The following is a 23,542-nucleotide window of genomic DNA, read 5'->3' as shown; positions in this document are numbered from 1 at the left end:
CCTAAAAGTGGCTGTTGGACTTCCATTAGTGTCCCACTAGTGCAAATCTATTTGCAGCACCTCTGCATTGCATACTCAAGCTCATTGTTACTAAGCCATTATACTAGCAAACACTGAGTAAACTTAGTGGCATCCTAAAAGTGGCTGTTGGACTTCCATTAGTGTCCCACTAGTGCAAATCTATTTGCAGCACCTCTGCATTGCACACTCAAGCTCATTGTTACTAAGCCATTATACTAGCAAACACTGAGTAAACTTAGTGGCATCCTAAAAGTGGCTGTTGGACTTCATTATTGTCCCACTGGTGCAAAGCTATTTGCGGCACCACTGCATTGCACACTCAAACTCATTTTTACTAAGCCATTATACTAGCAAACACTGAGTAAACTTAGTGGCATCCTAAAAGTGGCTGTTGGACTTCCATTAATGTCCAACTAGTGCAAATCTATTTGCAGCACCTCTGCATTGCACACTGAAACTCATTGTTACTAAGCCATTCTAATAGCAAACTATGCTGCCAGTTTAAGGGCCGTAGTTGCATTGTCAGGGATAGTTATTGTTGTTTATTCTGCTGTTAATAAAGCTAGACCACCGCTGCAATCTACACCACCTCTCAATTTTTACTACCACATTTTAAATGCACAATCTTGTCGCAATCAAAATGAGTGGCAAAATGACAGATGCTGGTGGAAAGGGGAAGAGGCGTGTTGGAAAAGGAAAAAAAGGATTTGTCCGTGGGGAAGGTGGCAAAGCTCCATTAACATCTGCTGAAGATAGACCATCTTCCAGCAAAAGTAAGATGTCTACTACTTACCGTGGACAATCCGATGTGCTCCCTTTTTTACGGACACAAACAACTAGAACAAAGGTAGATGATGGCCAAAAAAAGAAAATGCTTGAATGGATCTCAAGTGGTCCAACAACTGCCCTCTCCGCCACCTCAACTACCGCATCCACAAAACACCAGTCCTCTGAGTTGTCATCCCAATCACACTTGCTTTCTCCCAGCTCTGAAGTCTCCATCCACCCTGCACAGTATGGTGGAACTGAGATGGCTGAGTCTGCAGAGCTGTTCAGTCACACTATGGCCTGGGAATCAGAGGTCTGCTCCAAAGCTACAGTGAGTACAGACCAGGAAATGGTCTGCAGTGATGCCCAGAACCTTTGTGACTCTGATTCAGGCCGTGAGGACCATGTTTCTGAGCATAATGTTGACCCTTATTCACAAACTGTAACACCTGTTGTTATAGACAATGAGGAACATACTGATGACGATGAGACACAGATACCAGATTGAGATGACAACAAATATTGGTTCACATCAGGAAGAGGCTCGGACTGAGGGTGAGGGGAGTGCAAACACAACGCTTAATGAGGAAGTTCTAGATCCCACCTATTGTCAACCCACAGTCAGGCACTGGAGGAGGTCAACAGAGGCGGTGGAGGAGGATGCTACTGACGACGAAGTTACCTTGCGCCTTCCTGGACAGAGGAGTAGTACTGGTAGCACGTCTACAACTGCATCCTCAGCCACCACTCTGCCTCTGAGCACTAGTCGGGGGGGCTCAGCAGGTCACATGCCCTCTAAGCCTTGCCTAGCCTGGACCTTTTTTGACATAGCAAAAGATCGCCCAAATCATGTGATATGTAAAATTTGTCGTGATTCTGTTAGTAGAGGGCAAAACCTCAGCAGTTTGACAACTTCTTCCATGAACCATCACATGAATAAATATCATATGTCCCAGTGGAAAGCTCACCGTGCTGCAATGCGGCCTAGCGGAGCGAACCATCCACCGCCTGCCCCTTCCAGTGCATCCGTGCGCTCTTCATCTTCTAGGACTGTGGGGACAGCTGTCACACCTGGTTTTCCATGCACAACTTCCACCACTGTAACCGCAACAGGCAGTTTGCTTGGTAGATCGTCAGTTGGTTAGGAAGGGGAAACAAGTGCGTGTGTACAGCTCTCTCAGACATCGATAGCACCAACGTTGGATGAAGGCAACATCATGTCTACGCCTGCACTTTCCTCACAAACCTGCATTTTTCCAGGGACACCCTACTCAACACCGTCTACACACAGCAGCCAGATCTATGTCCCTCAGATGTGGACAAATAAAAGGCCATTTCCAGCGACCCATGACAAAGCTAAGAGGTTGACTTTATCCCTCTGTAAGCTCTTGGCTACCGAAATGCTGCCTTTCCGCCTGGTGGACACACAGGATTTTAGAGACCTTATGTCTGTCGCTGTGCCCCAGTACCAGATGCCCAGTCGCCACTACTTCTCTAAGAAAGGTGTGCCTGCGCTACACCAGCATGTCACACACAACATCACTGCTTCCTTGAGAAACTGTGTGTGTGAACGGGTGCATTTAACCATCGATACTTGGACCAGTAAGCATGGACAGCGACGTTACATGTCGCTGACTGGGCACTGGGTAACTATGGTGATAGATGGTGAAGGGTCTGCTGCACAAGTCTTGCCGATCCCACAACTTGTGTGTCAATCCTCTGTCTGTCCAAGTTACGCCACTGCTTCTGCCTACTCCACCTCGTCTGGGTCTTTGTTACGGGGGGCTGTCTGATAAAAAAAAAAACCTAAAGGAATATCAAACAGTCAGGGTCCACTGTGCAAATACTCTGCTGCAGACTATGGCAGAGTGCAATACCTCTGTTAAACTCACAGAGGAATATAATTAGTAAATAAGGCAATTCCTCCCTTACTTGGAGGATGTTGCCCACAAAGTCCATGCCTACCACCTCCCATGGTCTATCTGGCACTGGTAAAGGATGCAAGAGCCCAACCGGTCTCTGCCATAACGGGCGGTTGCGAGCACACGAGTAGCAGGAACCGACATATCTCTTGACGTGGCTGGCTAAGTGTGGCCACCAATACCACCTCTCGAGTAACTCTCGTGTCCGTCTAATACCAAAATGCCCACCCACCTTTGAGGTGTGGGCCCACGACAGTATATCATTCTGTCGATCCGGCGGAACAAAGGTCTTGCCCGGCGGGATTTGGTCTAACGTCACAGGGGAGAGCGTATGAAAAACCCTGAAGGGAAGAATAAGACGAGGTTTGTCAATCTCTTCCTGGGTAGAAACCATAGAGCGAGACAGGGCGTCTGCCTTGTTATTCTTACTCCCAGACAGATAGTTGATGGAGAAGTGAAAGCGGGAGAAAAACAAGGACCAGCGGGCTTGGCGAGGATTCAGACGCTGAGCGGTTTGTAAGTACGTCAGATTCTTATGGTCTGTATAGACCTGGAAAGGATGTTTTGCTCCTTCCAGCAAGTGACGCCACTCCTCCAAGGCTAGTCTCAGGGCGAGCAGTTCCCTATCCCCAATGGTATGGTTTCTCTCTGCCGGTTAAAAGGTTTTAGCAAAGAAGAAACACGGCCTTTTTCTACCTGCACCGTTCTTTTGATACAAGACCGCACCAGCACCCACTAAAGAGGCATCAACCTCCAAGAGGAAGGGCTTATTCTCATCGGGTCTTTGAAGAACGGGAGCAGTTGAAAAGTGTCTTTTTACTGCCTCAAAAGCCTGGGATGTTTCAGTAGACCAGACTTTTGGATTAGCACCTTTCTTAGTCAAGGCCACCAAATGGGCTACCAAAGTAGAGAAATGGGGTATGAACTGCCTGTAATAATTTATGAATCCTAAGAAGCGTTGCACCGCCTTCAAGGACTGAGGTTCGGACCATTCCAGGACAGCAGAGAGCTTCGCAGGATCCATAGCCAGACCCTCTTGTGAGATAATGTAGCCCAAAAAAGGCAAGGATGACTGCTCGAATACACATTTTTCGAGTTTAGCAAACAATGAGTGCTCCCTTAAACGGGAAAGGACACGAACGACATCCTGACGGTGAGTCTCTAGATCAGGAGAAAAAATCAGGATGTCGTCCAGATACACCACGACGGAGGATAACAGTAAATCCCTGAACACATCGTTTACGAAGTCCTGAAATACTGTGGGTGCATTACATAAACCAAAAGGCATGACGAGGTATTCATAGTGACCGTCTCGGGTGTTAAAAGCGGTCTTCCATTCGTCACCCTCTCGAATTCGTACCAAGTTATACGCACCCCGCAGATCCAACTTCGTAAAAACCTGAGCTCCCCTCAGTCTGTCAAAGAGCTCCGAACTTAAAGGTAATGGGTATTTGTTCTTTATTGTGATTGCGTTGAGACCCCTGTAATCTATGCAGGGACGCAAATCACCCTCTTTCTTCCGAACAAAGAAAAACCCAGCTCCCCCGGGAGAGACAGGCTTCTGAATGAACCCCTCTCTAAACTCTCTCTTATATAGGTCGACATGGCCTCTGACTCAGGTATCGACAGGGGGTAAACCCTGCCCTTAGGTGGACCCGAACCTGGGATAAGGTCTATGGCACAGTCATATGGCCTATGAGGTGGAAGAACCTCAGCACCCTGTTTGGAGAACACGTCAGCGAAATCCAAATAGGGTGTAGGTATGGGAGAGAGATCAGTTGATGCAACCGCAATGACCTTAGGTGGTAAGGGAAGACATCGGGACTGACATTTCGAACCCCAATTAATAATGCTGTCGGACTCCCAGTCAATTAGAGGAGCATGAGTCCGAAGCCATGGGAGACCCAGAAGGACGTCGTCTATACCCTCAGGCAAAACAAGAAAAGAAATCTCCTCTATGTGACCCTGAGACAGGGAAAGGCGCAAAGGAACTGTCCTCAATGTAATGGAGTCTGACAACATAGTTCCATTAACAACATGGACAGGAATAGACGCCTCTAACATGATAGAGGGAATATTGTGTCTCTTTACAAATCCTGAGGACACAAAAGTCCCGTCAGCTCCGGAATCCACAAAAGCCATAATAGGCCATGTATTCTCAGAGAATGAGAGCTGACCTGGGATACTACACTTAGAGGGTGCAGAAGACGTCTCTAGTAACCCCCCTCTAATGGTTACTAGGCCTGGGAGTTTCCCTGACGGCTAGGACACTTGTTGGCATAGTGTCCAGTCTGACGACATACGTAACATATAGGAGGACCAGACTTGCGTATTCTGGAGGACGTATGACCTAACTCCATAGGAGTGGGAGATGTTTCAGATGCTGAGGAAAATGGTAGTGGAGCCTCAACAACTGGAATAGCCCAATGCTTAGGGCGTGAGGAAGAGACCCCGAGTCTACGTTCCCTATGGCGTACATCGATCCTCGTTGCTACTGTGATCAAGTCCTCCAGAGAAGCAGGGACCTCACGAGTAGCAAGAGCATCCTTGACATAGCCTGCCAACCCCCTCCAGAAGATCGGAATCAACACCTTCTCTGGCCAATCTAGTTCTGCCACCAGAGTTCTAAAAGCAATGGCATAAGAACTAGTGGATAACGAACCCTGAGATAGAGCGAACAGTCTCAGGGCCGCATCATGGGTAACCTGCGGACCCATGAATACCGCCTTAAGAGCATCAAGAAAGTCTTGATGTCTCAGAGTAACCACATCAGAGCGCTCCCATAGGGGAGTCGCCCATTCTAAGGCTATGTCCTGAAGTAAGGAGATGATAAAGCCTACTCTGGACCTCTCCGTAGAGAAGCGAGAAGAGTTGACCTCTAGGTGTATCTGACACTGACTAATGAAACCACGACATGATCTGGCATCGCCAGAATATCTGTTTGGCAGAGCAAGTCGAGGATCATGTGCAGATGTCACCATGGTCTGAGGTTTATCCTCTATACTCTTGAGCCGCGACTCAAGTACTTGTATGTAACGGTGTAACTGCTGATATTCTGCCATAACTGCCAGACCCTTGGCTCAGTCCTAATGTTACGGGGGGCTGTCTGATAAAAAAAAACCTAAAGGAATATCAGTCAGGGTCCACCGTGCAAATACTCTGCTGCAGACTATGGCAGAGTGCAATACCTCTGTTAAACTCACAGAGGAATATAATTAGTAAATAAGGCAATTCCTCCTTTACTTGGAGGGAGTGTGGAATGATCTGTTAATGATCACAGAGACAAAAGCAGTGAGTGTGAAATGGCACCTACCTAGGTCCGTTCCTCTAGTGGTGCCAGGAGACGGACAGCAGCGTAAGCCGCACAAAGCTCCTACCTGCGTTCGCTCCACTAGTGTGCGAGGACATGAACCACTAGATATGGCACCTGCCTAGGTCCGCTCTTCTAGTGGTGCAAAAGAGACGGACAGCAGCATAAACCGCACAAAGCTCCTACCTCTGTTCGCTCCCCTAGTGTGCGAGGATACGAACAACTGCCAGACGCAGTATAAGGAACGTTACCCTAGCGGCAACGTCCACCTACGAGTAGAATCACAAGGCCCAGCCGGACCATGTGCCTCAGGCACCTGCCTATGTCCGCTCCACTAAGAGGTAAGGATACGGACTCCAGCCGAAGCTGTAAGGTATAAGAACGCTACCCTGCCGGTAGCGCTCACCTAACAAAGACAGAGAGATGCCTAGAGGGACGTGCACAGGGCGTCTACCCTCATGCATGAACCAAGAGGATTGCGCGCCGGGCGGCGTGCATCAGGGTCTTATATAGACTCTGTGCCTCATCCAAGATGGAGGACACCAGAGCCAATCCGCTGGCAGAATGACAGCAATGACGTCACGCTGGCCTATCACCGAGCAAAGCGTCACAAGCACATGACCAGCGACCAATCGGCATAGAAGGTGTCAGAGACATGTGACCTCGTGTCAGCGATGATGTCACCCGCACATGTGCAATGGCTCCAAGATAGGACTTAGTCTCCAGCGCTCGCACATGTGCAGTAGCAAGAAATCCGAAGATAGTCTCCAGACCCACAGCAACCGTAACAGTATCTCCCCCTCAAGGGCCCCTTTCCCGGCGACGCAGGTAATCGGCAGCTAAGTCGGGAGCATGGACAGCCTCCTCAGGCTCCCAAGAGCGATGTTCCGGGCCGTAACCCTCCCAATCTATCAAGAAGAACCTGAGCCCTCTAACAATCTTAGAACCAACTATGGCTCGTACCTCATAGCTAGAGCGAGAGGAATCAGAGGCAGGAGAGTGCACTTCACGAGCGTGAGGTAAAATAGCCGGCTTTAGCAGTGAAACATGGAATTTGTCATGGATCCTAAGATGGACGGGTAACTTCAATTGGTAGACTACAGGATTTACCTGTCGAAGAACCTCATAAGGACCCAGGAAGCGAGGAGCAAATTTGACAGAGCTCACTCTAAGTTTCACGTGTTTTGCAGAGAGCCACACAAAGTCCCCTGGAGAAAAGACAGGAGCCGGGCGACTAAACCGATCGGACACCGTCTTCATACGGTCCTTAGCTGCTTGGATCGACTCTTGAGTCCGATCCCAAACCTCTCTGGCATTAGTTGCCCAGTCGGCCACAAGAGGAGGAGGTGCAGCAGCGGGAAACGGTACCGGTACACTAGGGTGTTGCCCATTATTGAGTACGAACGGTGTCTGCCCAGTGGCCTCAGCCAGCGAATTGTTAAGGGCAAATTCTGCCCAGGGTAGGAGGGAGGACCAGTTATCGTGGATCTCAGCAACAAAGTGTCGAAGATATATAATCATGGATTGATTGGTACGCTCAACCAAACCATTGGTCTCCGGATGGTATGCCGAGAGATTCAACTCAATTTGCAGAAGGCTACAAAGATCTCGCCAGAAACGGGAAGCAAATTGCGGGCCTCTGTCACAAATGATACGATCTGGCATCCCGTGAAACCTAAAGACATGCTTGAGGAATAGTTTGGCTAGTACCCTGGAAGATGGGATTCTCGATAACGGTACGAGATCAACCATCCGGGAGAAATGGTCCGTAATGACCCACACAAATCTATGTCCCTGTAAACATGGAAGATCACCCACAAAGTCCATGCCTACCACCTCCCATGGTCTATCTGGCACTGGTAAAGGATGCAAGAGCCCAGCCGGTCTCTGCCGTAACGGACGGTTGTGAGCACACGAGTAGCAGGAACCGACATATCTCTTGACGTGGCTGGCTAAGTGTGGCCACCAATACCACCTCTCGAGTATCTCTCGTGTCCGTCTAATACCAAAATGCCCACCCACCTTTGAGGTGTGGGCCCACGACAGTATATCATTCTGTCGATCCGGCGGAACAAAGGTCTTGCCCGGAGGGATTTGGTCTAACGTCACAGGGGAGAGCGTATGAAAAACCCTGGAGGGAAGAATTAGACGACGTTTGTCAATCTCTTCCTGGGTAGAAACCATAGAGCGAGACAGGGCGTCTGCCTTGTTATTCTTACTACCAGACAGATAGTTGATGGAGAAGTGAAAGCGGGAGAAAAACAAGGACCAGCGAGCTTGGCGAGGATTCAGACGCTGAGCGGTTTGTAAGTACGTCAGATTCTTATGGTCTGTATAGACCTGGAAAGGATGTTTCGCTCCTTCCAGCAAGTGACGCCACTCCTCCAAGGCTAGTCTCAGGGCGAGCAGTTCCCTATCCCCAATGGTATAGTTTCTCTCTGCTGGTGAAAATGTCGCGAGCGGGGAGGAGGGTGTCAGCACTGCGCTCACCCCCCTGCTTGGGTCCGGCTGCTGCTGCTCAGTGGTGGCTCGAGCGGTGGGCCGGATCCCGGGGGTTCTCGAGCGGCGCTCCTCGCCCGTGAGTGAAAGGGGATTTTGGGTGTAGGGATTGGTTATTGTCCGTGACGCCACCCACGGTTGTGGTGATTTGTTAGCACCACCGCTGCTCGGTGTGGGGATCCCGGGAGTGATGGTGTGAAGCAGCAAGTTGTTGTGTTGCCCCTCCGTGGGTAGGGGTTGGTTATCCCGGGGCCCAGTGATGAGATGGGAGATGCAGGGCTTGGTGGGCGAAGGGACGCGGGGGCAGCGCTGTGCCTTGCGGCACTGTGGTACTCACTCAGCCTGAGACGTTGACACAGTTCTCGGTAAAACACACGGCTGGAAAGACGGTTCCCACGGACGGCTGAACTTGCTTTCCCCAGTAGGTGACGGTGATGTCCCTTTTCCTGCACCTAATGTTGTTGATGGTCTCGATGGGTTCCCACCGGTAACCCGCTCCCCGGCTTCAAGCTGGACCGGAGGAGCTCTACTCTTTGCCAGCAGGCGCTGGCCCTTAGAAACTGGTGCCCTGGCGGTGGCGGTGTCTCTACTGTAATGGTTGGGCTGTTGCCTTCAATCGGGACTTGGTTGTTGGGGGATCTACGTCCCCTTCACTGACGGATTTGGCAAATTATGGCGACTCCTAGCCTTGCCGGGGTCCGAGAGGCCCCTGCCCTGGTGCTGACTGTCCTTTGTACACTGCTCCAGACCGCCGGGCCACCACACGTCCTCGGTCCTTCCAGGAACTTCCAAACGGTCACCCCTCCGGACAATCACCGCCATTGCTGACCTTGGTGACTCTGTCCTGCACACAGCTGGACCCACTTCAGGCTTTCTTACTGTCACCGCTCTTACTTTCCTCCTTTTCCACTTTACTTCCTTCACTTCCCTAACTACTCTCAAGCTCTTCCCTGAGCTCACTGCCTGGTTTTCCCGCCTCCAGAGCTGTGAACTCCTCGGTGGGCGGAGCCAACCGCCTGGCCCACCCCCTGGTGTGAACATCAGCCCCTGGAGGAAGGCAACAAGGATTGTGGGTTAGCTTTGGTGTTCCTAACTGGGGTGTAGGGTGTGGTGGTGTGATGACCTGTGACCCCTGGCTTGCCCAGGGCGTCACAAAAAGGTTTTAGCAAAGAAGAAACACGGCCTTTTTCTACCTGCACCGTTCTTTTGATACAAGACCTCACCAGCACCCACTGAAGAGGCATCAACCTCTAAGAGGAAGGGCTTATTCTCATCGGGTCTTTGAAGAACGGGAGCAGTTGAAAAGTGTCTTTTTACTGCCTCAAAATCCTGGGATGTTTCAGTAGACCAGACTTTTGGATTAGCACCTTTCTTAGTCAAGGCCACCAAAGGGGCCACCAAAGTAGAGAAATGGGGTATGAACTGCCTAATAATTTATGAATCCTAAGAAGCGTTGCACCGTCTTCAAGGAATGAGGTTCGGACCATTCCAGGACAGCAGAGAGCTTCGCAGGATCCATAGCCAGACCCTCTTGTGAGATAATGTAGCCCAAAAAAGGCAAGGATGACTGCTCGAATACACATTTTTCGAGTTTAGCAAACAATGAGTGCTCCCTTAAACGGGAAAGGACACGAACGACATCCTGACGATGAGTCTCCAGATCAGGAGAAAAAATCAGGATGTCGTCCAGATACACCACGACGGAGGATAACAGTAAATCCCTGAACACATCGTTTACGAAGTCCTGAAATACTGCGGGTGGATTACATAAACCAAAAGGCATGACGAGGTATTCATAGTGACCGTCTCGGGTGTTAAAAGCGGTCTTCCATTCGTCACCCTCTCGAATTCGTACCAAGTTATACGCACCCCGCAGATCCAACTTTGTAAAAACCTGAGCTCCCCTCAGTCTGTCAAAGAGCTCCGAAATTAAAGGTAATGGGTATTTGTTCTTTATTGTGATTGCGTTGAGACTCCTGTAATCTATGCAGGGACGCAAATCACCCTCTTTCTTCCGAACAAAGAAAAACCCAGCTCCCGCAGAACATTCAGCCTTGGCGTCATGCACAGTGTTTTATAGTGCATTACTCCTAATTTTCCTTACGTTTGTTTGTTCGCTGGATTTTCCGCCCTCACTCCTTGTTATCCCTTTTTTGTGGTAAGTTATTATATGCCAATCTTTCCTTTTTGGATCAAAATCGACATTAACCAGACCACAAACAACAAACAAGATTGATGCTAAGGACACACGAGGCAACAAAGACAGACGCAGAAGAGAAACTATATATATGGGATGTAACCAATCAACCACATTAGCAGAACTGGATTGAGCAGGTCAGAAGAATTCAGGGCGTGCAACAATCCAGACAACGTCACGGAGGGGTGTATAGTTTGCTTAATTACGCCCATACAAAAGACAGATTGACCAAAGGAAAACATGTGTGAAGCCTTTTGGACGTCCACCATGGCCAATCAATATATCGATGAGGGTTTTGTGGTCGTTTGACAACACTCAACGTGTGACACATGGACAACTACCTATCAGCGATACAAACAAAAAAAAAAAAAGACTTTGCAAAATAAATCGCACGATGGATCGACTCGTGTAAAGCAGCCTTAAGGCTTTGTCCTGAAGTAAGGAGATGATAAAGCCTACTCTGGACCTCTCCGTAGAGAAGCGAGAAGAGTTGACCTCTAGGTGTATCTGACACTGACTAATGAAACCACGACATGATCTGGCATTGCCAGAATATCTGTTTGGCAGAGCAAGTCGAGGATCATGTGCAGATGTCACCATGGTCTGAGGTTTATCCTCTATACTCTTGAGCCGCGACTCAAGTACTTGTATGTAACGGTGTAACTGCTGATATTCTGCCATAACTGCCAGACCCTTGGCTCAGTCCTAATGTTACGGGGGGCTGTCTGATAAAAAAACCCTAAAAGAATATCAGACAGTCAGGGTCCACCGTGCAAATACTCTGCTGCAGACTATGGCAGAGTGCAATACCTCTGTTAAACTCACAGAGGAATATAATTTGTAAATAAAGCAATTCCTCCTTTACTTGGAGGGTGTGTGGAATGATCTCTGTTAATGATCACAGAGACAAAAGCAGTGAGTGTGAAATGGCACCTACCTAGGTCCATTCCTCTAGTGGTGCCAGGAGACGGACAGCAGCGTAAGCCGCACAAAGCTCCTACCTGCGTTCGCTCCACTAGTGTGCGAGGACACGAACCACTAGATATGGCACCTGCCTAGGTCCGCTCTTCTAGTGGTGCAAAAGAGACGGACAGCAGCGTAAGCCGCACAAAGCTCCTACCTGCTTTCGCTCCACTAGTGTGCGAGGACATGAACCACTAGATATGGCACCTGCCTAGGTCCGCTCTTCTAGTGGTGCAAAAGAGACGGACAGCAGCATAAGCCGCACAAAGCTCCTACCTCTGTTCGCTCCCCTAGTCTGCGAGGATACGAACAACTCCCAGATGCAGTATAAGGAACGTTACCCTAGCGGCAACGTCCACCTACGAGTAGAATCACAAGGCCCAGCCGGACCATGTGCCTCAGGCACCTGCCTATGTCCGCTCCACTAAGAGGTAAGGATACGGACTCCAGCCGAAGCTGTAAGGTATAAGAACGCTACCCTGCTGGTAGCGCTCACCTAACATAGACAGAGAGATGCCTAGAGGGACGTGGACAGGGCGTCTACCCTCATGCATGAACCAAGAGGACTGAGCGCCGGGCGGTGTGCATCAGGGTCTTATATAGACTCTGTGCCTCATCCAAGATGGAGGACACCAGAGCCAATCCGCTGGCAGAATGACAGCAATGACGTCACGCTGGCCTATCACCGAGCAAAGCGTCACAAGCACATGACCAGCGACCAGTCGGCATAGAAGGTGTCAGAGACATGTGACCACGTGTCACAAGCACATGACCAGCAGCCAATCAGCTTAGAAGGTGTCAGAGACATGTGACCTCGTGTCAGCGATGATGTGCAATGGCTCCAAGATAGGACTTAGTCTCTAGCGCTCGCACATGTGCAGTAGCAAGAAATCCGAAGATAGTCTCCAGAGCCACAGCAACCGTAACAGTCTTCCACCTCCGCCCCAAGCCTGCCTGGTCAGGCCACCAGCATTCTAACTGCGCAGAAGGAATCACGCACCCCTCATTACTATGCTGGCAGCAGAGCGCAACGGCATCAGGCGGTCTTTAGCTTGAAATGTCTTGGAAATAAGAGTCACACAGCGGCTGAGTTGTGGGCAGCTCTGGAGATTGAGTTTAATAAATGGTTGTCTCCACTCAACCTGCAGCCTGGTAAGGCCGTGTGCGATGAAGCTGCAAACCTGGGTGCGGCCCTTCACCTGGGCAAGGTGACACACGTGCCTTGTGTGGCTCACGTGTTGAACCTTGTTGTCCAGCAATTTCTAACACACTATCCCGGCCTAGATGGCCTTCTGAACAGGGCATGAAAACTGTCTGCTCACTTCCGCCGTTCAACCACCGCTGCTGAGCGACTTGCATCACTCCAGAAGTCTTTCGGCCTGCCGATTCATCGCCTGAAATGCAATGTGCCGACATGCTGGAATTCGATTCTCCACATGTTACAGCGACTGTGGCAGCACCGTCAAGCCCTGGTGCAATACGTCATGACGTATAGCCTGGGCCAACGAGATGCAAAGGTGGGGCAGATCACCCTGATGGAGTGGTCTCAGATCAAGGACCTATGCACCCTTCTGCACAATTTCGACATGGCGACGAATATGTTTAGCGCTGACAATGCCATTATCAGCATGACAATTCCAGTCATTTACATGCTGGAGCACACGCTAAACACTATTCGGAGTCAGGGGGTGGGACAACAGGAAGGGGAGGAACTACAGGAGGATTCATATGCGCAAGAGACAACAACATCACCAAGGTCCAGACGTTCATCATCACCAACGCGGCAGGCATGGGACCATGGGGGACAGTGATCAACAAGGGCGTATGGTAGCAGGCGAAATGTTGAGGAAGGTGCGGGAGAACATGAAGAAATTGAGGACGAACTGTCCATGGACATGGAAGACTCAGCGGATGAGGGAGACCTTGGTCAAATTTCAGTTGAAAGAGGTTGGGGGGATATGTCAGAGGAAGAAAGAACGGTTAGCACCTCTATGCCACAAACACAGCGTGGACTTGGTCCGCATGGCTGCGCAAGACACATGAGCGCCTTCTTGCTGCACTACCTCCAACATGACCCTCGTATTGTCAAAATTAGAAGTGATGATGACTACTGGCTTGCCACACTATTAGATCCCTGGTACAAGTCCAAATTTTGTGACATAATTCCAGCCATAGAAAGGGACGCACGTATGCAGGAGTATCAGCAAAAGCTGTTACTCGATCTTAGCTTGGCTTTTCCACCAAACAACCGTTGTGCAGGGAGTGAATCTTCCAGTTGTAACTTGACAAACATGGGATGGTCTCGTCATCTTCAACAGTCTAATGAACATCGATGCCATGACTGTGCAAATGGAGCCTTGCTCATTTTGGGCATCAAATCTTGAAAAATGGCCAGAGCTCTCCACTTACACCTTGGAGATTTTGTCGTGTCCAGCTGCCAGCGTTGTCTCTGAACGTGTCTTCAGTGCTGCTGGGTGTGTGCTGACAGATAAGTGCACGCGTCTGTCCAGTGACAATGTGGACAGACTAACGTTCATCAAAATGAACAAGTCATGGATCCACAATGAATTTACTACCCCTGTGTCATCCTGGGGAGAGTAAATGCTTGTGGATTTTGAATGTGCTTGATGCAAATCTACCTGTGAAGTGTACAACTGGGGCACAAGTTCTGCCACTGAAGGGGTGGGTGTGTGTGTGTGGCCCAATTTTTGGAAAAAAGGGAGACTCCGCTTGGAGTAACCCTTGCTTGCTGTGTTTTTTAAAAGGAGCCAAGATGAACAAGTCATGGTTCAGCAAAGACTTAGCTACCTACTCTGGTGTCATCCTGGGGACGGTTAAGTATGGCGTATTTTTGAATGTGCTTGATGCAAATCTACCTGTGAAGTGTACAACTGGGGCACAAATGCTGCCACTTAAGGGGTGGGTGGGTGTGTGTGTGTGGCCCAATTTTTGGAAAAAAGGGACACTCCGCTTGGAGTAACCCTTGCTTACATTGCTTTTAAATATGATCCAAGATGAACAGAGCTGGGATAAGGAAAGACTTAGCTACCTACCCCGGTGTCATCCTGGGGACGGTTAAGTATGTCCTATTTTTGAATGTGCTTGATGCAAATCTACCTGTGAAGTGTACAACTGGGGCACAAGTGCTGCCACTGAAGGGGTGGGTGAGTGTGTGTGGCCCAATTTTTGGAACAAAAGGGAGACTCCGCTTGGAGTAACCCTTGCTTGCTGTGTTTTTTAAAAGGAGCCAAGATGAACAAGTCATGGTTCAGCAAAGACTTAGCTACCTGCCCCGGTGTCATCCTGGGGACAGTTAAGTATGTTGTATTTTTGAATGTGCTTGATGTAAATCTACCTGTGAAGTGTACAACTGGGGCACAAGTGCTGCCACTGAAGGGGTGGGTGTGTGTGGCCCAATTTGTTGGAAAAAAGGGAGACTCCGCTTGGAGTAACCCTTGCTTACATTGTTTTTAAAAATGATCCAAGATGAACAGAGCTGGGATCAGGAAAGACTTAGCTACCTACCCCGGTGTCATCCTGGGGACAGTTAAGTATAGTGTATTTTTGAATGTGCTTGATGTAAATCTACCTGTGAAGTGTACAACTGGGGCACAAGTGCTGCCACTGAAGGGGTGGGTGTGTGTGTGGCCCAATTTTTGGAGAAAAGGGAGACTCCGCTTGGAGTAACCCTTGCTTGCTGTGTTTTTTAAAAGGAGCCAAGATGAACAAGTCATGGTTCAGCAAAGACTTAGCTACCTACCCCGGTGTCATCCTGGGGACGGTTAAGTATGGCGTAAATCTACCTGTAAAGTGTACAACTGGGGCACAAGTGCTGCCACTGAAGGGGTGGGTGTCTGTGTGGCCCAAGTTTTGGAAAAAAAGGGAGACTCCGCTTGGAGTAACCCTTGTGGTGTTTTGCATGATTTTAGAAGGGCATGCCATGCCTATATCTGTGTCTCTCAAAGAAGTAGTCCCGGCACACAGTGTAAGAAAATAGGAAAAGTTCAGGTATGGTATGCTTGAACAAAAATTTTTTATTTTTCACCAACAACGGTACTGCCCAACGTTTCGGCTCGTACAGGAGCCTTCACCAGGGATGAACAAGTACCGTGGTAAATGGTAAAAATAAGAAATCTTATAGGTGCATCAGGGCCTGTAGACCAGAATGAAAGTTGTGGAGTCAGCATAGGGAATACTCCGATAAGAAAGTATTGTTGCTACCTGTGAGGTAGACAAGGAGAGCGCCAGTAAGAGGCTAACTTACAGTGTGAAGGGGCTCACACGGAAGGTAAGGGATAGAAGATGAGTTCAATGAGACACTGTAATATGTATGATAAAATTATTAATCATACGTAGTATGGTAAATAAGTTTGCCAAGGTGACATCAGTGGTACTAAAGCGGCATAGTGTAATGTCAATTTGTGCAGGGAGGGGTCGGGCTCCCTCCACAAATTGACATTACACCATGCCGCTTTAGTACCACTGATGTCACCTTGGCAAACTTATTTACCATACAACGTATGATTAATAATTTGACTGATGCACGCTCTTTGTCTGTTGCTTTGGTAGGAAGATGAGCCTTTAAAAAGGCTAAAATCCCTGTTGCTGGTGATTAGAAGCAGGAGCACCAAGTCCCTGTGTCTTCACATGGGCAAGCAGACCACGCCTCTCATAGCTAACTTTTCCAATCTGGGCACCTAGACATTTTATGTAATTGCTAACTTTTCCAATCTGGGCAGTATATCAGGCTTTGCCTGAGCAGTTCTTGTCATTCTTTATTATACCTAGACATTTTATGTAATGCCTAGGAAAAGTATAGAACAACGCAGATATTTCATACCTTGCCTGAAAATGACAGGGATTGTATACATTGCCTAGGTATTCTATAGAATGCTGGATTTTCATACATTGCCTGTAACATATACATATATTTTCTTTTCAATTCCTGGAGAACTCATTTAATGAGTAATATTAAACCTCTTTTTCAATGGTTAAAATGACAGGATATGATTTACCAATAGATGTGATTACCTCAATTATATACTAGAATATTAAAACAAAAATGAACTGCCAGCAAATAGATACATAAGCAAATGAAAAATTCTGAGTTGCATATGTGGTGCCCTGGACTAGCCAGGTCGTCACAGGTACTGCAACAACACACCCCACACCCCGAGATAGGCACACCAGTCAAACACAAATCCTTGTTACCTCCCTCCAGGGGCTGATGTCCACACCAGGTGGGGTGGAGCCAGGCAGTTGGCCCCACCCACTGAGGAGTTCACAGCCCTGGAGGCGGGAAAGAAAGTGAGAGAACAGTTAGGGAGAGTGAAGGAGTAGGAGTGAAGTGGCAAGTGAGGAGCAATCTGACCGTGTCCGGGTACGTGGCCCGGGCACCGAAAGCAAGGTTGGCAGACGGTGGTGGCCGTCTGCAGGAGAGGCCGATCGACGTGGAACCGTAGGACTGGGGACGGGCGGTGACCCGCCGGTACCGAACCGGGGAGCGAAGAGAAGCCAGCACAAACCGGCAGGGCCTACGGACCCCGACCAGGCTTGTAGTCGCTGTTAAACCGGTCAAATCCGTTAGCAACCGGAACCTCCGGGGTTTCCTAGCAACAAAGACCTGACTGAAGGCAACCGTCCAAACCGAGAAAGGGAAATACAACTACCGCCACAGTTAGAATTCCCAGGGCCAGAGCCCGCGGGCAAAAGGGGCTCCTCTGGCCCATATCCAAGCTGGGGAGCGGGTTACCGATGGGAAGCCATCGGGACCGAAGATACACAACAGGTGCAGGGAAAAGCAGCCACCACCAACCTACCGCGAGTAACCACAGCAGCCGGCTGCGGGACCCGTCCATACAGCCGTTTGTTTTACCGGAGACTCTGTATCCATCATTGGCTGAGTGAGTACCACCGTGCCGGCCGGCACCGCACTGCCCCCGTGACCCTGCACCTCACCAACCCTGCCTCCCCCTTCACCTCACCGGGCCCCGGGACCACCAAATCCCCCTACCCACGGAGGGGAAAGAAACATCTCGGCTGCTCCCTGTCATCGCTCCCGGGATCCCCGTCCAGAGCAGCGGTGGTGCCCCAACCTCACCACAAACCGTGGGTGGCGTCACGGACCAACTCCCCAAACCCAAAAATCACCCCTTTTCACTCACGGGCGAGGAGCGCCGCTCGAGTCCCCGGATCCGGCCCACCGCTCGAGCCACCAAGCAGCCAGCCGCAGGCGGCAGCAGCGCCGGACCCGAGCGTTAGCGAGAGCGCAGCGGCGGTGGCCTCCTCCCCACACATATTGAGGGTTGGACATTTTCAAGGTATGTCCAACTTGACATATTATTAGAAGCTCGTGCATCGATACAATACAGAATTTTCACTTCCTTGAGAATAAAATTGGGTTATTATAAAAATTGATGGTCATAACAAGGCAACGCTTTTGAGAAATTAGTATATTTTGTAAGAATAGTCTTATTGATACATAATAATGTATATTAAATAAACATCTTTCACTGAACTAAGATTTATTTAATAATGTTTTTTTTTATTTTCACACAGAAGTATTGGAGTATTCTTCTGTGGACCCAGACCTCTTTCCAAAATACTCAACAATATGTGCTGTTTGCATTCATCATCTGATCCAAGAGGAGTCCATTTCCATTATAACAAGGAAAGTTTTTAATTCTGTGCTAAAAATGCTTTCAAAACAAATATATAATTCTCCCAAATGTGGTTACAGTATATATGTTATTGTACATTCACATCATGTGTCCTATGCCAAAGATTAACTAAAAAAATATGCTGCAATGAAAAAAGATTAAACTGTGTAGCAGTTCTATACTTTTATTTTTAAAAGGGAATGTGTCAGAAGGTTTTTACTATGTTTCCTGAAAACAGCAGTAGATAGTGACTGTGACACAGTTTTAGTTATTAGGCTGTGTGCTGTTTACTTACAATCAAGGTTTCATAATTAGGTGATTATCACTGCCCAGACAGAAGAGCGCTCATGAGCCCTTGTTGGACCATGCCCCCTCCACTGAGAAGCAGCTCACTGTCAATAGACAATGTTCACAGAGAGCTGAGTTGGGGGCTGGGTTAGTTTTATGTGCATGACTACATGCAACATTTAAACAATTGGTGTCACAATTGGTGTAAAGGTACCGTCACACTAAGCAACATCGCTAGCAACATCGCTGCTGATGCACAACTTGCTAGCGATGTTGCTTAGTGTGACATCCAGCAACAACCTGGCCCCTGCTGTGAGGTCGTTGGTTGTTGCTGAATGTCCTGGCTGGGCCATTTTTTAGTTGTTGCTCTCCTGCTGTGAAGCACACATCGCTGTGTGTGACAGCGACAGACCAACAACTAAATGTGTAGGCAGCAGGAGCCGGCATCTGCGCACGCTGGTAACCACGGTAAATATCGGGTAACCAAGAAGCCCTTACCCTGGTTACCCGATATATACCTTTGTTACCAGCCTCCGCCGCTCTCAGCTGTCAGTGCCGGCTCCTGCTCTGTGCACATGTAGCTGCAGTAGACATCGGGTAATTAACCCCATGTGTACTGTAGCTAGGAGAGCAGGGAGCCAGCGCTTAAGCAATGTGTGCGGCTCCCTGCTCTGTGCACATGTAGCTGCAGTACACATCGGGTAATTAACCCCATGTGTACTGTAGCTAGGAGAGCAGGGAGCAGCGCTAAGCAGTGTGCGCGGCTCCCTGCTCTCTGCACATGTAGCTGCAGTACACATCGGGTAATTAACCCCATGTGTACTGTAGCTAGGTGTGCTCTGGTAACCAAGGTAATTTTCGGGTTGGTTACCCGATATTTACCTTAGTTACCAAGCGCAGCATGCTTCCACGTGTAGCGCCGCTCCAGCGATCCCTGCCAGGTCAGGTTGCTGGTGGGATCACTGGAGCGTCGCTTAGTGTGACATCTCACCAGCGACCTCCTAGCAACTTACCAGCGATCCCTATCAGGTTGTATCGTTGTTGGGATCGCTGGTAAGTTGTTTAGTGTGACTGGGCCTTAAGTCATACATCATTGGAATCAGGGTGACACCATCATTGGTGACAGAGTCCCTTTAAATATTTTTTAATACTTCAATAAATTTATGTAAAGTATCCATTTTGTCTAAATTTACATACGTTCAATATCCATTAGATAGAACATATTTACTTTCTTTATAGGGAAAATTAATAATTTTTTTTAACAAATGTATACATTTTAATTTGTCTAGAATAAACTTCTGATCCAAAAGACTATGGGCCCAATTCTTCAACAAGTTTGCACTAGTAATGTTCTATAGAACCGCTTGAAATGTAACAATTTTTTTGCGCAACTCATAATTGTACAAATATTTAGAGACTTTTAGAGGTGTTATTACATCAGTACTGCCAATGTTTTTAATAATGGGAGGGGCCATAGCTGGGAGGGGCCTGCAGATTTATCATAATTTATACCACATTACAACAGAAATGTATTCCATGTAAATTGCTAGTCTTGATTAATTGGTCCCTATATTTTATTTCAAACTTTTTGGTACTAAATAAAATGCACAGAAAATAATTAAAATAATACTTTGGATTTTTTCTACTTTTTTATTTTGAGATCTGTTTTGTGTTTACATTGTAATCAATCCAAAAGCAAGAAATATTTTTTTCTTATACTCTCATGTCTGAAGTATATATACATATATAATAAATGTTATGAAATTTGACATTCTTTTTTCATCATAGCTCTAGTAGCAGCACTATGTAATTGCCCTATAGCATGAAAAGAAAACAATAATACAAAAGTAATAATTTTAAGATATGTTCCTGTTTAAATGCCAGGATTCTGTGTACAATGTGTGTAAGAATTCCAGAATTCTAGTGTTTCCTAGAGAAAACCTATTTAAATTTCTGAGTTATGCATTTCTTCTCTATAAAAGGCTCCAGGCTTTATTCCTAATCTTCTGTTGGTCCTTTTCAATCCAGCACATTTTACCTAAGCAATACGTTATTGATAAAATTGTTATTAAACTTGTTACTCAAGTACTTAATTACTTATTTCAAATTTGTTACAGTATGTTATGTCTATGGTTAGATAAATAAAATTATTAGCAAAACCTAATCTTAAAGGTTTTTGCTAAGATTCGTTTACCTTTATGGAAAATAATAATATTTTTTCATTTACATAGTACTATTAATTCCACAGTGCTTTACATACATTGGCAACACTGTCCCCATTGGAGCTCACAATCTACATTCCCTATCAGTATGTCTTTAGAGTGTGGGAGGAAACCGGAGAACCCAGAGGAAACCCACCCAAACACTGGGAGAACATACAAACTCTTTGTAGATGTTGTCTTTGGTGGGATTTGAACCCAGCGCTGCACAGCAACAGTACTAACCACTGAGCCACCGTTCTTCATTCTGTTGGATGTAGTAACATTCTTATATATTATTCTTAAAATACATAATGTGTCCACAGGACTATTGTGTCGCCCCCGTGTCAGCAGCCGGGCTGCTCGGGTCCGGATCCGCGGTGGCTCAAGAGGGCTCTGGACCCGGGGGGCCATACGGCTCCTCAAACCAAGGGGGGTTATGTACAGGGGATGGTGTGGAAAGTTCGTGAGGCCACCCGTGGTGCATGGTAAGATGGAGTACCACCGATGCAATTGGGAGTAGCCGGTTGCGATGATGTGGGCACCAAGGTGTTTATCCCCTCCACGGGTAGGGGGAATACCCCGGGACTCGGTGATGGTGTCGGGGAGGTGCAGTTGGGATGGTAAGGGTCACTTGCGTACTCACCCAATTCAATAACACTGACACCGACAACTGTAGTAAACCAAAGTTCTGGACACCGCTGCCGCTAAGAGGGAGCACGCCTGGGTCCCATGCCCATTGGTGTTGCCTGTTGGCCTGTGATCTTTTCCCATGGCACCTTGTCTTCTAGTTGGTCCCTTTAGTCTGAAACTAATCGGGTCCCGCTCCCCAGTGTGGCTTACTGTGTGAGCTTGCTCTCAGGGTTCACACTTGGGATGTTCTGGACCGTGTAGTGGAAAGTCCTATCCCCCTCATTACGCTAGTACCCCGATTTTGGAGCGCGTGGAGAATGGATCTTGAAGGCTCTGTGGGTAAATTGTCAGGATGCCTGAAGCTTCTTCCTGACCTAGGGTCCACGTACCTCATCATGCCCTAGCCCCTGCCCGGTGATGGCAGAAGGCCGCCGGCTGTCCTCTCGACAGTCCGTGCCTCTTGTCACGATCCCCTGCAACCGGGGTCCAGCTCCTTCCAGGCCCAGACCAACGTCTGCCACCTAGTAGTTCACCGAGCCCAGCTCCTGACCTCTCCTCTTGAGAGTCACTACTCAACTCACTGTTTCCTGACACTCCTGACCCCCCCTTACCAATCCCTCAAGTGGGCGACCCTATTCCACTCAGGCCATCCACTGGTGTGTCTGGTGGGTGTGGTGCAGAGTGTTCCTAGGATTTTGATTAGCTTGTTCTTGGCAACACCATTGGTTAGGGACCCACAACCAAGGAGGAGGTGGATATTGCACAGATGGGCAGATTGCACAATACCCTGTGACAACCTGATAGGCCAGTGCGTCACACTATATGTAGCATGCACATGTGTGTATGAAAGAAACACCTAAATAAAGCAGCAAATTCTATTTTATTTTTACAAAACAGGTTAAACATAGAAAGTCTTTATACACAGTGTTTTTCTATTATTTTTAACTTCTTTAGTTGTGATTTGCGTGCCATATTTTTGTGGAAAAAAATGCTTAAAAATGCTCCCACATTTGCTGGGAGCCAGAAGGAAAAAAAATTAATACACTATATACACTTTGTTTTTGCTGCTTTTTTTGTTCTATTTACTTTATAGTGTTGCAATAAGTTTGTTGCATATTCCAGCATGCTTTAAAGCAAATATGTGATGTGAAACACAATTAGGGTTGGCTCACATCTGCATATAAATATACCGAGAGCAATCCGATAAAAAAACTGGATTGCACTTGCACCAATGTTATTTAATGCTGATCTGCATTTTTTCCTCAGCTGTATTCGGCTTGCAGGATAAAAGTCAGCATGCTGCGTATGGTTGTGTAAAATGGCAGAGACTCGCCTCGGCAAGTCAATGGGTGTGAGAAAAAATTGGATGGCATCCAGAACAGTACCTTACCATTCTGTTGCACAGAACACTGTAAATGAATATTGATTAATAGCTGCTGAGAAAAAAACCCACATTGAATACAGATCATATGAATGCTAGATGAGAAAACAAAATTGCACACTCTCATGACATATGGAATACTAAATGGACTTCACTCATCCAACTGTTCTGTATGAAAATTGGACCGATTTATTATATGCAAGTGTGAGCAAACCCTTAACCTGCACATAGCATTGCATCAGTACAGAGCCGGCTGAAACCACGCCGATCTGCCCTAGAATGCAAGACCTGAGCTACCGGGAGGAATAAAGTTGATTTCCTTTTATTAGCGGGCCTCTCTGTGCAGTGACCACACAGATTCAGAAGGAGATTCTAAGGCGGGCTTTGCACACTACGACATCGCAGGTGCGATGTCGGTGGGGTCAAATTGAAAATGACGTACTTCCGGCATCGCATGCGACATCGTAGTGTGTAAAGGCTCGATGATACGATTAACGAGCTCAAAAGCGTCGTGATCGTATCATCGGTGCAGCGTCGGTGTAATCCATGATTACGCTGACGCGACAGTCCGATGTTGTTCCTCGCTCCTGCGGCAGCACACATCGCTGTGTGTGAAGCCGCAGGAGCGAGGAACATCTCCTACCGGCGTCACTGCGGCTTCCGTAGGATATGCGGAAGGAAGGAAATGGGCGGGATGTTTACA

At 47.9% G+C, this 23,542-nt stretch overlaps 1 protein-coding gene across 1 annotated transcript in view; it reads left to right on the top strand.

The window, feature by feature from the left end:
* NOX3 (NADPH oxidase 3) overlaps positions 1-18,832 on the top strand; it is a 698,296-nt gene extending 679,464 nt beyond the window's left edge. Inside the window, exon 14 of the mRNA XM_075339672.1 lies at positions 18,242-18,832. Within this exon, the coding sequence (XP_075195787.1) occupies positions 18,242-18,362 (121 nt within the window). The 3' untranslated portion in view covers positions 18,363-18,832. The remainder of the gene's footprint in view (positions 1-18,241) is intronic.
* Positions 18,833-23,542: the final 4,710 nt, after the last annotated feature.

The sequence above is a fragment of the Anomaloglossus baeobatrachus genome, chromosome 3 (assembly GCF_048569485.1).
Source record: "Anomaloglossus baeobatrachus isolate aAnoBae1 chromosome 3, aAnoBae1.hap1, whole genome shotgun sequence".
Classification (NCBI taxonomy): domain Eukaryota; kingdom Metazoa; phylum Chordata; class Amphibia; order Anura; family Aromobatidae; genus Anomaloglossus; species Anomaloglossus baeobatrachus.
Note: the sequence above shows the minus strand (reverse complement) of the source record. Positions and strands in the feature narration are given on the sequence as shown.